The sequence below is a fragment of the Antedon bifida genome, chromosome 7 (assembly GCF_963402885.1).
Source record: "Antedon bifida chromosome 7, ecAntBifi1.1, whole genome shotgun sequence".
In the NCBI taxonomy this organism is placed as follows: domain Eukaryota; kingdom Metazoa; phylum Echinodermata; class Crinoidea; order Comatulida; family Antedonidae; genus Antedon; species Antedon bifida.
Genome location: NC_136232.1, coordinates 19,439,826 through 19,452,919, shown reverse-complemented (window position 1 = coordinate 19,452,919; position 13,094 = coordinate 19,439,826). Strand labels below are relative to the sequence as shown.

At 32.4% G+C, this 13,094-nt stretch overlaps 1 protein-coding gene across 2 annotated transcripts in view; it reads right to left on the bottom strand.

Moving 5' to 3' along the window:
* The window catches only part of LOC144848224 (xaa-Pro aminopeptidase 1-like), a 17,791-nt gene extending 4,697 nt beyond the window's left edge, over nt 1-13,094 (bottom strand). For both annotated transcript variants that reach the window (XM_078704937.1, XM_078704938.1), the window contains exons 1-17: nt 12,859-13,094; nt 9,519-9,643; nt 8,623-8,739; nt 8,074-8,137; nt 7,337-7,441; nt 6,846-6,938; nt 6,432-6,584; nt 5,446-5,556; nt 4,757-4,841; nt 4,184-4,263; nt 3,586-3,713; nt 2,928-3,014; nt 2,645-2,710; nt 2,413-2,483; nt 2,094-2,171; nt 1,646-1,717; nt 1,018-1,078 (exon numbers count right to left, since the gene is read on the bottom strand). In XM_078704937.1, the coding sequence (XP_078561063.1) occupies nt 1,018-1,078; nt 1,646-1,717; nt 2,094-2,171; nt 2,413-2,483; nt 2,645-2,710; nt 2,928-3,014; nt 3,586-3,713; nt 4,184-4,263; nt 4,757-4,841; nt 5,446-5,556; nt 6,432-6,584; nt 6,846-6,938; nt 7,337-7,441; nt 8,074-8,137; nt 8,623-8,739; nt 9,519-9,643; nt 12,859-12,892 (1,530 nt within the window). In that variant the 5' untranslated portion in view covers nt 12,893-13,094. The remainder of the gene's footprint in view (nt 1-1,017; nt 1,079-1,645; nt 1,718-2,093; nt 2,172-2,412; nt 2,484-2,644; nt 2,711-2,927; nt 3,015-3,585; nt 3,714-4,183; nt 4,264-4,756; nt 4,842-5,445; nt 5,557-6,431; nt 6,585-6,845; nt 6,939-7,336; nt 7,442-8,073; nt 8,138-8,622; nt 8,740-9,518; nt 9,644-12,858) is intronic.

Here is a 13,094-nt window from a genome sequence, read left to right as displayed (position 1 = left end):
ACGCTCGCTTCGCTCGCTTACCATCTAGGTCGTGCCCAAAGATGGTTCTCGAATACCAAGTAATTTCAGCGAAAAAAAAAATGGCGATTTCAAATACATGTCGTTTGCAGGAACGAATAAATAGAAAACTAGCACCCTGGGAATTACTTCCGAAAGACAAATTTGTCACAAAATGAATCCAAATTTTTTAGTCAAATTTAAACAAAACCAATTTGTGTTTTGTATGTAACATTAAGGTTATTTGAAACCAAATTTTCGTTTCTAGTGAAGGACAAAATTACGTAAGACTTAACATCACGTGACTATGCCAGATCAGTGTCGGCAAACCAAGCTGACATCACTACCTTGAACAAGTGCGATGATAACGCATGAAACGTTGGGTAAGTTCAACGTAATTTTGTCTTTCACTAGAAACGAACATTTGGTTTCAAATAATATTGTTGGAAGGAGATGTTAATGTTAACATTAAGGTTGAGGGATAGTGAAGAGGATGGGTGCAAAGGAGAAACCACTTTTAAATACATTACATCAGGTGGTTAAAATCAGTACCGAAAGTACGAACTTTTAAAACTTTTTAAACCATCGAGTAAACATTATAGAAGTAACGCGCGATTTACAGAATTTTGCCCTTACAATTCAATTCAATTTCATTTTATTTCGGAAATATCATCCATATTAATAAACTTATAAACCATAAAACTAAACTTAAGTATATAGAATGCTTCTCCATCTACAATACATTTTGGAGTTATGGAGCATATGTTTGCAAACACAAGCAACAAGGATGTTACCACTATTCAACATACGTTGCATGAAACCATAGGTAGATTTTCGCATGTACTCATTAAAGGAAGGAACACCATGTTCAATAAACATTGCACTGGCACTACTACTTCTAGAGACATTAAGTATACGGCGCAGAGCATTATTGTAGCATACATTAAGAGATCTAATATTCTTCATACGATAGTTACACCAAATTTATATATAGATTATATAGTAACAAGACATAATTACCCTTTGGAAATCCGTCGGATCACCAAAATGGAATGTTCGTGTAATATCAGTAGTACCGTCACTAAAGAAAGTATTAAAGAAAATGTTTAACAACAAAAATGGGCTAACTGTTAGATTTCTATATATCCTCAATTTTTGATGGAAAAAATGTTCGTTAAGTTCGTTTTTTTTCCATTATGTATACTTGTGGCTGGTCCTGAAGAGAGAATACAGAAACAACTACCAAAGAAGTATGTCTATTTAGGCCTATTGACACTTATATGTCATGTGTGCTTGTACGTGTATTTTATTTGTACATGATGTTTACTCAATTCAACATGTTATGTTTTATGTTCAATATCCAAACTGCACCATTTCTACTTTTTAATGATCATGCTAGTTTGTTTGTATATTTTTTAGAATCTGTTTTTATATTCTACGTACTGTATGTGGACATGTTTCTATGAAAACGTAATTTACTTAATACTGTATAAATACCTATTTATTAAAGAATGCTACGTTTTTTCGATGAAATAACAATAGGAAGAACCCACAAAACACACAAAAATTGCATGTTGAAAAATTACATGTTTAGATTCAATAGTAAATCTGTATACTGTATAATAGAATGAACATAATAACTACTCACAGATATTGCCCACCAGAATCCAATAAATACGTACTGGCTTTCGAAATCGCTTTGTTAGTTGCTTCAGATGAACTAAGATTAAAAAACAGGTATAGCATAAAAGTAGGCCTATATAAAATTCACAGGCAAGTGACCGAACAATGCGTAATGTTTAACGGAGCGGTAGATCATCGTCGAGACGTACGAATCGCTAAAGAAATTCATTTATCCCTACAGGGATACGATGTTATATTTACACCTTTTAGCGATAATATGTTTGATAGATTTAGTTAAGTTTTAAATATCATCATTATTGTATTCTTTAACTGCAACCATGTATCCTGCGAAGGATGAAATCAATTTTATCTGTATCTGTAGCATACAGTAAGACCGAATTCAATCATTTGGCTGGTCCAAGACTCGGTCCTAGTAGCCATATCATCCAGTTAAGTATTTGGCTATACCTTACCTGTAATGTATAATAGCTCCGTTGGCTCCGAATCCTGAAATTGTTTCAAAGCTAAGGCCTTTAAAATTGTCTTTTTTCCTGTAAAATAAGCAGTTCATGTGAGTAAGTACATTGTACTCTTTAACCACTTGCAAATATTTAGCAAGTAGTATTATTTGGATAATCATACACAGTGCAGTGTCACGTGCAAATATCACGTTTTTATTTTCTGCAGTAGGCCTAACTGCAGTAGAATAATTTTATCATGATCCCTTAACAGTAACAGTAACGTGAACATGCTAGTACCAGCGTAGCAGCAGTGATATCTGCATAAACTTACTCTCGGAATTCGTATAATTTTTCTTGACAACTTAGTTCACTCAGCTTATCGACATCACCCACTTCAGGATCCTAAATAAATATTATAGAGATTTATTGTGATTTAGAACAATATGGCATATATTAAAATATTGTTAATAATTCGCATCGAATTCTAAGACTAAATAGGCTCCTTTAATTTTATTGTATTATGTTTACAGTGTATTTTATATACTTGAATACAAGATACTCACATCTAACTTTTCGATTTCCATCTCAAGCCAAGCAGCAAATTCAATAATTGCTGCAGAATCTCGTCTCTAAAAGATTAAATGAAAATAGATTATAAATAGTGTCTAAATTTAGTTTAGTATTCTAAAGAAGAAGATTTGCTTATAATACTATGGTATTAATACGATTCAGCTTTCTTGAGATTTTCTTGGATTGGCCACCAAAATAGACGAATATGCCTATTGAGATTTAATTTTGTCATCTAGTGATAACATTGTATGTGGTGAAAGTATCAACAAAACATACGTGACTGTCTGCCATGCCTTGTTGTTCTGTAGGATTTTTGACAGCTTTCATCAGGAGTATAGGAGAAGCTTCAACGTAGCGTTTAGCCTGTAAATACAAAGTAACCAAGTCATTATATTTATCTTCTTTGTGTTAACCTTTGTTCTCCTTTTAAAACCTTTACTTCTTTTGTAAGTGTAGTATAGAAAGAATAAGAACTAATATGAATATTTTGAATTTACAAAATTTGAAATGATGACGTTGATTATATTGTAAGGCCTAATGATAAAAAACATTAGAAAATGACATGATTATGATGATATTATTGTGAATAAAAGTGGTGTTTACGCCACAAAAGAGAAATAAAAAGTTTTTCTTCTAAATATTGATCGATTGGTAGCCTATTGTCCCCTAATCCGTATTGCTAAAGGTTAATTATTCCTTTTCATGTATTCGGAAACGTCATACAACCTCCTCAGTCGCATACCCTAAACAACAACAACTACTACTACAGTACAACAAAAACAACTACAACATACAACAGAACACACACTATTTGAAACATCAGAACACCAATACGGTGATTCCAAACCGTTTTCGATTTTTGGTTATGAAACGTGAAATGCTTTCCTGCTTCCGAGAGACATAAAAAATGCCATAACCCTCTAGCTTTACATACCTCTTCTACCCTTTTATAAGCTGCGTAACTTGCAGACGCATCGCTGACCCACGTAAAATCATCTTTTAAGTCTTCGACATCGGTTAAGAACTGGTCATATGGACGAGTAACCACACATAGAGTACCACCTTAAACAAAGTTATTTTGAATGGATTCATTCTACTGATTTGTGATGCTTGTACAGCAAGACCTTATTTTGCTAATCATTTAATTTGTATTCTACGTAAGTTGTAACATGTAGGTAATGTTTAACATTAAACATTTAAAAAGTTATTAAAATTACATTGTATTTCACATTGGCATTTAGAGTTGGGAGGGGGTGAGAAGGAGAGAGAGTATGGAGGGGATGATGATTTGTTGTTATGTGACGGAAAAAATATCGTATTAATGAATAAACAATTTATTTTATTATTATTTATATTATTATTTTTATTTTTCCTCACGAAAGCTCCTATTAATTTAACAATTTGTGGGGTCCCAAAGTTGAGGTGTCCCCTCTATAGAGGTTCTTTTATACTAGTGACAAATGTTCTTTGCAAGCATTGGAAGACATTTGAAAGTACAAACAAAACAACAATTATAATTTTGATTTACTTACCGCACGGATTTTCGGCTAGAATATTTAAATGCTCTCTTATTTCGAATGTAATTCGATCAGTATCGTTGTACATGTAAAGACTATTAAAGATATTATCACCAAATCAACTGCTATGAATGTTTTCAAACAATATTTTCCAAGTAATTAAGAACATGAAATAATTATTTATAGTCTAAGTACATTTGTTATTGAATATTTTTTAGTCAATTAATACAATGATTTCATTTTCCTATCCTGAGGCGAAGATGATTAACTGTATTGTGGAAAGTTGGAAGTCTAAAGCTCTGTCTATACTATCAAACTAGTTTGACAAAAAATGTGTGATGTGCCCAAATATGGTATTAAGATGCCAAATTTTGGTAGTGATATGACATCATCATGTTCATACATGGGCACATCACATTTTTTTGTCACATAAAATTTGATAGTGTAGATAGAGCTTAAATCAGTGGATATAATAATAGCAGGTAGCTGAATAGAATTGACATTATTACGATTGCAAAAAATATGTATTAGAGAAATCCTCTACTAGAGTTGGAGAAGAGATGTACACTAGAATGTATCTTTACTTACCGAGCAGGCTCGTTGTCGTAAATAATTGCATATGAAATGAACATAGGGTTAAAAGGAATGTCAGCACCTCGCATGTTGAATAACCCTAAATTACATCGAAAAATAAGAAAAAAAGAAGTTGATGGCTATTAGTATAAATAAAAAAAAGAAAGAGAACATTACGGGTGTACACATCAGCAGTATTTGAACGCTCATCAATAGGGAGCTTTTAATTTTGCGATGACCGACGACCAAACTACGTCATGTCAATCCACTGCGCATGTGCGGACATTGGACGCGTTTCATCGTTCTGTACCTCGGCACAGTTTTGTGTCCTGACGACGACCGACAATACATCGGTTGACCTGACTAATTAAGGTCGTCGGTCATCGTCCGAGACCACTCAAATAATTTTCACTCACACTCGCTTTGAAGAAATGTTCATGTTGTAAATTGTTAACATTTGCAAGGAAATAATGGTACTAACATCACTTTTTATATATTTGAAGTTTCTCTGGAACGATTGACTCTATATTTAAAAGTAGACCTATTGTACATTTTTCCTTTTTTAAAATAAATTATTTTGTATTATGATTTTCATAAATATTTTACAAAATATGACGATTACCAGAACAATGGGAGAAAAACAAACTGCATCGCAAAATGTGTATGATACTGTTTATAATGATACAACTTATTTTGATACATACATGCAATTTCGTCTAGCTTTGTAACGATGAGTGATCCAATTGCCTTATCATCATCCCTTTCATTTACCAGTCTATCTTGTAGAACTTTGAGTTTTTCTTTCCACGTTTGACCTTGAAAAAAACAGGACCATTACACTTGGAACATTAGCATGTGATGTAAAGCCGTTGGTCTCATGTGCATAGTGCACCTTAAAGAACTATAACTATTCGAAAAGAGTAGGGGATCGTGTGCTTATATTATTATTTGACTTCAGGGCGAGTTGACTTGGGGTCGACTTGAATTTGGCTAAAGCGGGTTAAAGCCTTTGATCATAATAAAATACAACAGTATAATTAGTTATTATGATATTGAACATTTTAGATTTATTAGACTCTTTTTCCTATTGTTATTTCTACTCTGAAAGACCTACGAACCAAAAATATAAATGTAATAGGAATTTGACTGAAGAAATGATTTGCACATTTGTAGAATACCTTTTGCACATTTAACGTCAAAACTGACCGTTTTTACATTTAACGGCGAGATGTTTGCACATTTGCGGGTAATGAATTTTTACAGATTTGCACATTTGAAGGTAAAATGTTTGCACAAATGTGGTTGTTTGCACATTTGAAGGTAAAATGTTTGCACAAATGTGGTTGTTTGCACATTTGAAGGTAAAATGTTTGCACAAATGTGGTTGCACATTTCACGGCTCCACAAGGGCCTAATCCGATTTTTTTTCAGTTTTCAGTTAAGCCTGAGAACCAGAATTATAATTTACATTTTACATTTAGCATACACGACTTAGTTCACCGCCTATGTACGCCGAAATTCATTGTGAATTATAAGAAATGTCGATATCTTGAATGAATTTAGGCTTTCCATATTAGATTAGAAGAGAAATACATGAAGGTTTCTTTCCTCACTTGGGGTCTAAAATTGTCAAATGATCAAAGCGCTTACTAGAAAACTGTGATAACCAAGCAAAAAATGTTGACCCTACCAGTGTATTTTTCTTCTAGAACGATAAGTTGCTCATTTGGATATTCTGGTCTGTCGGTCCATATTTCGTCCACCAAATTTTTAGTAATCTCTTTCATCTGTAGGTTCCGAGATGGATCTTCGGTAATGGCATCGTTGTAGCGGTTAAAGGAACCTAGAATGTAACAAGCATTAGTTAATTGTTCGTATTATTATGTCGGTTGCGTTTGTTATAAGTACATTTAAAGTATAGTTTTAATAGAATAGTATACGTAACACTCTTGGTGTCTTTGTAATCGGCTTGTAAAGTTTTTACCTACAATTATCACTGTTTTTTTCTATATAAATATATCTGTTTATGGTATAGTATAGTTGTATCAGGAGAGATTACATTTCCTCTCTTTTGCTTTGTTAATTAGTATTACAATGAACTTACTGACAGACAGCAATGTTGCATCATATCCGATTTTGTCATTCTGATCCAGGTTTGCTGCGAGCCATTCATAAGATGTAAGCACATCGGGTTGTCCTAAATCAAACCATAATGACAAATGTGAACCTTAGATATATTATAGGCATATTGGTTAATAGGAAGCTTTCGATTTACAATGACCTAATGCAGTGGTCTAAGGCCCCTGGTTTAGGAACCCTAGTGGCCCCAAGTGGGCGTTTTAGCCTTTTCGACATATTGTAATGCCTGTTTTTCCTTTGGGCACGGCTCATAGACCCCCATAAGCTCCGGGACCAATGGGTTTAGCCAGTGAGCGCTCATAGCCGTTAAGCCACTGACCTTATGTCAAAGTCGAAGAACTACATCTTAATCTTCATCTTAAACTTTCAACTTCAACCGTGGATTAACGTGGTAATGGAATATTCTTATTAGTTTTATACTTTTTAGTTCTAAAACAAATAATGAAATAGGCCTACCAGATTTTTGAATGGTCCAATGACAGTCCATTTCTTGCTCTGACTGTAAGAAGTAACGTCCATCAACCCACATCAAAGCTTGTGTTTTTGTGACAATTGCCAAACCTACCATGTGAAATGCGTTATAAGTAGGCCGAATGTCTTGTATAACAACAAAAGCATCTAGGCTACTACATGCCAGGGATATTAACCTTAGTTCCCACTTATAGGACGCAACGTAAGCGCAAGGCAAGCGAGTTCAAATAATCCATCGCGTGTTACTTAAGCTCTGTCTACACTATCAAAAAAAAGTTTGATGTGCCCAAATATGGTAGTGATGTGCCCAAATATGGTAATGGTATGACATCATCGTGTCCATATTTGGGCACATCATATGTTTTTGTCACATAAAGTTTGATAGTGACGTATAAGCTATGCTTCAGAGACTCCCCCTTTCCATTCTTTTGTTGTACTATGATTATTTATGTATGTTTATTATTAATGGAAATAAAGAGTAGTGTAGACAGAGCTTTACGCTGCGCTTCGTCCTTGCGTTGCGTCCTAGTGGGAATCGTGCTTAATACATATAAAAGAGCCCTTTATAGCGTTAAGATATCTGGTAAACAATAGACTATTCAGGATCCTATTTAAAATGTATTTAAAAGGATGTAATCTTCGTACTTCTTCACTAATACATAACATAGATTTGAATAATAATTATGTACAATTGTACAACTTATTGTAATGAAAATGATTACCTGCTGATCCCGTAAAACCAGAGATGTATTGTCGTCTCTTGTCCCTATCTGCAATGTATTCACTCTTCATAAATAAGTAATAAGTTTATAAAGTTTAACCACAAATCAAGACATCACGTTAAAAAAATCGATATCATTGGTATAGATGTATTATATTATATATTTATATACTTTATCTACAATTTTTGGAGTATCATCGTCAAATTCCGTGATACGTTATCACATGAGAGACTTGTATCATAAGAACAATGTCACATGTGATGCTGTATCTACCAATGTATGAATTGCAGGCAGGCAGGCAGGCAGGCATACAAACTATGCCTAAACTTTAAAGCAGAAACATTGGATTTGCATAATCATTAGGCATAGTTTAAGTTTAAAATTGAAACAGATTGTGAAGAACATAAAATAATCAATTTGTAGTAGGCTAGACCTACATACTGCATTTCTGTAGTCTTAGTTTTAGTAATACAGTGTTTATTACCGCTATAACTATACTGTATTACCAAGACTGTCACTCTTCATAATATCGCCAATATTGTTCTGTACCTGATGAGCGTCTTCTGAAGGGATTATATACGCGTCGACGTCATGTTCTGCCATGGCCATTTGCTCTCTCAGTTTTCTTAGTCGCTCCGTTGAATCGAACGCAGTGTCTGGTACTTTCTATTGAGGTGATTAAAAAAAACGTAGGATAAGAGAATTTTAATTTGATCTCTACGTATAAGCATACTTTCTAGTCCTATTCCACCCTAATTGAGGGTGAACATCATTGCTATTCAATTACATGTTACACCTGTTGTGTGGTGTGGTATATAGAATATGATAGCACAGAATTATAGAATACAATAATTATATAGTACGAATATAGTATAGTTAAGTTATATAGTTGATTCTGATTTTAAGTTTATCATTTGTATTTGTATAATATCATGCCATATTTCATTATCTCTAGATTGCTGATTCGAATATAATCTAATCACGAATGCATATTTACATAATAGGCCTAATGCTTTATTATAATTATGCGCTGTAGACGAACCGTTTAGCAACACAAACGAAACAATACCAATGTTAATGTAAAAACAAAAATTATTCGTATAATTTAATATAGTAATTTATGAATATGGTATGATAATTCATAAATATTTTATATAGGCCTATATACTATCTTATCTTGCCAAAAAAAAAACCAATATTTGCATTTTTGACAAATAAAGTTAGGCCTAAGCTAGACTATGCCTACGTATTATCAATTGTTATATGTTAATGTATTTGCAATACCATTTCAAAGTTAATTATATTAAGGAATCATTCTTTACTTCCATATGTTATATTGTCATCTTGATCGATGACCAAAGCAAAACAAATTAACTAAATTAAAAATCCACATAATATATACTGAACTCTGAACTTTGAACTCTGAATTAAAAAAAAAGTCTTACAGTAGGAGATGCGTCACAGTTTCTTTCATCATCAGCACGTTTCTGTCGAAGATCTCTTGGTGATCGGTTATTAAGGAAAAGATCCCTATCATCGGAGATCGGATTAGCTCTCACCAAAATACAAGCTGAAACATAAAATAAAAAAGGGGAAAGTCAAGTAAAAGTATACATAGTTTTGGTAACAGTATATTTGTGTTAAATCATTGAATGTTATAATTATTTTTCACACTTTTCATTTACTTCAATATTTCATGATAAAAGTCGTGATGAAAATAGAGGACGGACATTTCAAAATTTAATTCACAACCTCTCAGCTTTCATAATCTGCATGCATTGTGTTTATTAATCTGTATTGAATGTTTGTTTTATGTGCAATTTGTGAAATAAAGTTTACATAAAGCAGGGCTTATTATTTTTATCTGTTCTATATTATTATTATTTCTGACCTTATCTTATTCATACATTGTGGGTACTGTATTGAAATTGTGAGCCATTGTGATTGCTGACTACAGTAACGTCTAACAATGTCTGAAATTTGTGTCTGTGTTAGGCATATCATAACTTCAGTTCAGGGTTACCTACAGTAGGCCTACAACCACCATTTTTGTTCATCGCAGTTGAGTTTAGTAAATTCGCGAACAATTTGTTTAACTATTAGAAAATACAATACAATGAAACTCTGCTATTTCAAAATATCAGCAACTATAACACGACCATCTCGCTAAACTGCAATAAACAAGTTTTCTCATTTTATTGCTCATATTGATCTTTATTTTAAAAGTTGAACATTCTAAATATTTATGATCTGCATAACGTATAAGTTTTATCTATAATTTATGTAAATAATGTATTGCCAATCTATATCTCAAAAGGTATATAACATTTATCATCTTAGAAATACCAAAAGATCCGAAGTACTATTTACGAGGCTAAAAAAACCTCATTTTTTTTGTTACAGTATATGGTCCTAAGTTATGGAATGAACTGTCTACAGAGACGACATGTGGTAAAAACCTTAACATTTTAAAAAATCTGTTAAATAAAACATATATTTCCAAATACAATCATAATGTACCGCAGTTAGATTTTTTATTTGTTAAATGAAATATCTAAAATATTTATGATTTTTTTTAGGATTATAATTTATAAATATAACATTAGCTAATGATTTGTCATGCAGTTGCTTTTCTGTTTTTTTTTGTTTGTTTAAGGTTTGGTATTTGACAAGCTCTTTTACTTCTTTTTCCGATCCCAGAAACAGTTCTTATTCATTGTTACCATTTAAGTTATTGTAAATGTATGCTTCTTTTATTTCTTGAACTGCTTCTAAATAAATGTTGAATTCTGATCCTAAATGAACTTTGTTAGCGTCAGTTGCTACAGTTCAACACATTAATGCCATGGCATTGCTGCCCCAGGCATTACATGATACTTAAAAACAGATTAAGTATTACCATTGCTGAATTTTGATTCCCTTAATAGTTGAGTACGCGTTCATTACACCTCCATAAACTTTCACCTGAAAGCGAGTTGACCAATTACAATCGACAGTTAAAATAACCTATCGCACGTGATTGGTCAAATTATCGCTTACTTCCAAGTCTAGATTTCTAAAAGTTTCATCGGCTAAAGCATTCAGACAGAAATCCTATTGTTCATTTTTAGTTTCACTTAATTAGAACCGTACATGCATGGAAACCAATTTTAATTATTAAAAAAAAAGGTAATTTGGGGTTTCTTTTATACAAACTTTCTTGTTTTCTAAGACCCCATTTCATCATTTTCGTTTTTTTAAACATTGTACATATAATTATTAAATGAATAAACGTTTGTATTTTTATGACAGTTTAACAATTATGACGATGTTCGTCAAAGCTGAGTATCTGATGTTAAAACAATATAATATTAATTATTGTTAAAATAATTTCTTGAGTTAATTTCTAAACTCTGGAAGTCTCTACCATTATCTCATCACATAACTGTTCTTAACGTCAATTAAAAATATTATTGGTAATTTCTTTTATTATTTACATATTTGGATATCATCTTAAATAATTTATATAATCTATATCACTTGTCTTATTTTTTTTTAAACCTGTTAAAAATATGTGTTAGAGAAAGCATATTAGTTAAGAAAAAAACTGTCAGAAGTCAAGGAAAGTATTTATAGATGTATGTATAGTTCTATACAACAACAGTTTATACACCTAGGTCTGAGACTGAGGCAGCTTAGGCTTAGTGAGAGAATTTTTTTTCAAAATGGGGATTTTCCAACTATCGATGCAACATCTTAATAGGCCTAATCCAATTCAGACCTTATGTAATACCGCATAACATACGAATCTGAATCATGTGTAAAATACATTACAGTCAGGCCTAATTAATTTTTGAAATGAATTTAGCTCAGTAACATATTAACCATGAAGGTTAGATAGTACAGCTGAAGTAAACATTAAATAAAAGTTATAATTATGACTGAACATATGTTATTGTTATCAGGCAGAAAACATTAAATTTACTTTCTATACAGGTTCCAAAAAGATCATTTTTGTTCATATACAATAATCACAGGCATACATTTGAATAATTCAATGAACTTTGGAACTTACTGTACTAAAGTAGAAAGAACTAGATTCAGAGTTATTATTCCTTAAACTATTCGCCAACAGAAATTAAATATAAATGAAATTAAACATTACGGTAATATACATAGGACTTTGAATGGAATAGGCCTAGGCTAGATGCTTGCCCGACCTTATCGGTTAAATTCATTACGCATGGGGTGATTATTTTAAAGCATGGAATTAGCTTTCTGTAAAAGTTTGCTATAACTTTTCATGATAATAATGACATTGACCTAAAGATTTTTTTCCCATTTTGGCACAGTGATTATAGGGTAACAAGTACTTTATAATAAGCTTACTACTATTATAAAATTTAAACGTATGATGACAATGTATGCCAGAGTCTTAATAATCGGCACTTTGTCAATATTGCTGCTTGATAACAAACAGTAAATGGAAGTTTGTTCAAATAAAGACTTTAAACGGAACTAGGATTATGTTAAAATTTAAAGTATAAAATGGTTCCGCCATCCATCCACATCATTCATAATTATAATAACACTTTGAATAAAATGTGCTCAAAATGTATCTCGTCCAATGGCGCTCATTTGAAGAAAAACAATGTCCAAATTCTATATAGATTGAGAGATAATTAAATATCTTCTAACACCATTAGGCCTATTGAGCCTCGCCTAACACCAGGCTAAACATCGATAAAAGGCTAACTTAAAGAGGAAAGGAAATACATGGTTTATTTTTATCGAAAGGTAACTTACCAGAAGCTATGAGTAAAATGCTCCGTAGAAACATTGTTGACGAGTAGGTTCGGATTTGATAAACTCTCTTGATGCAGCTTTTACTCCCGTGCTTACTGTCCCGGCTGTCTCTCAGCTTTATGGCGCATATTATTCAGAAGAGGGCGGACACTTTCAACCTTTGGACCAAAATTATATAGATACTTGGAGAACTAAGCAAAGTTCGCATGTAGACTTTCGTCTAATTATATTTGCAT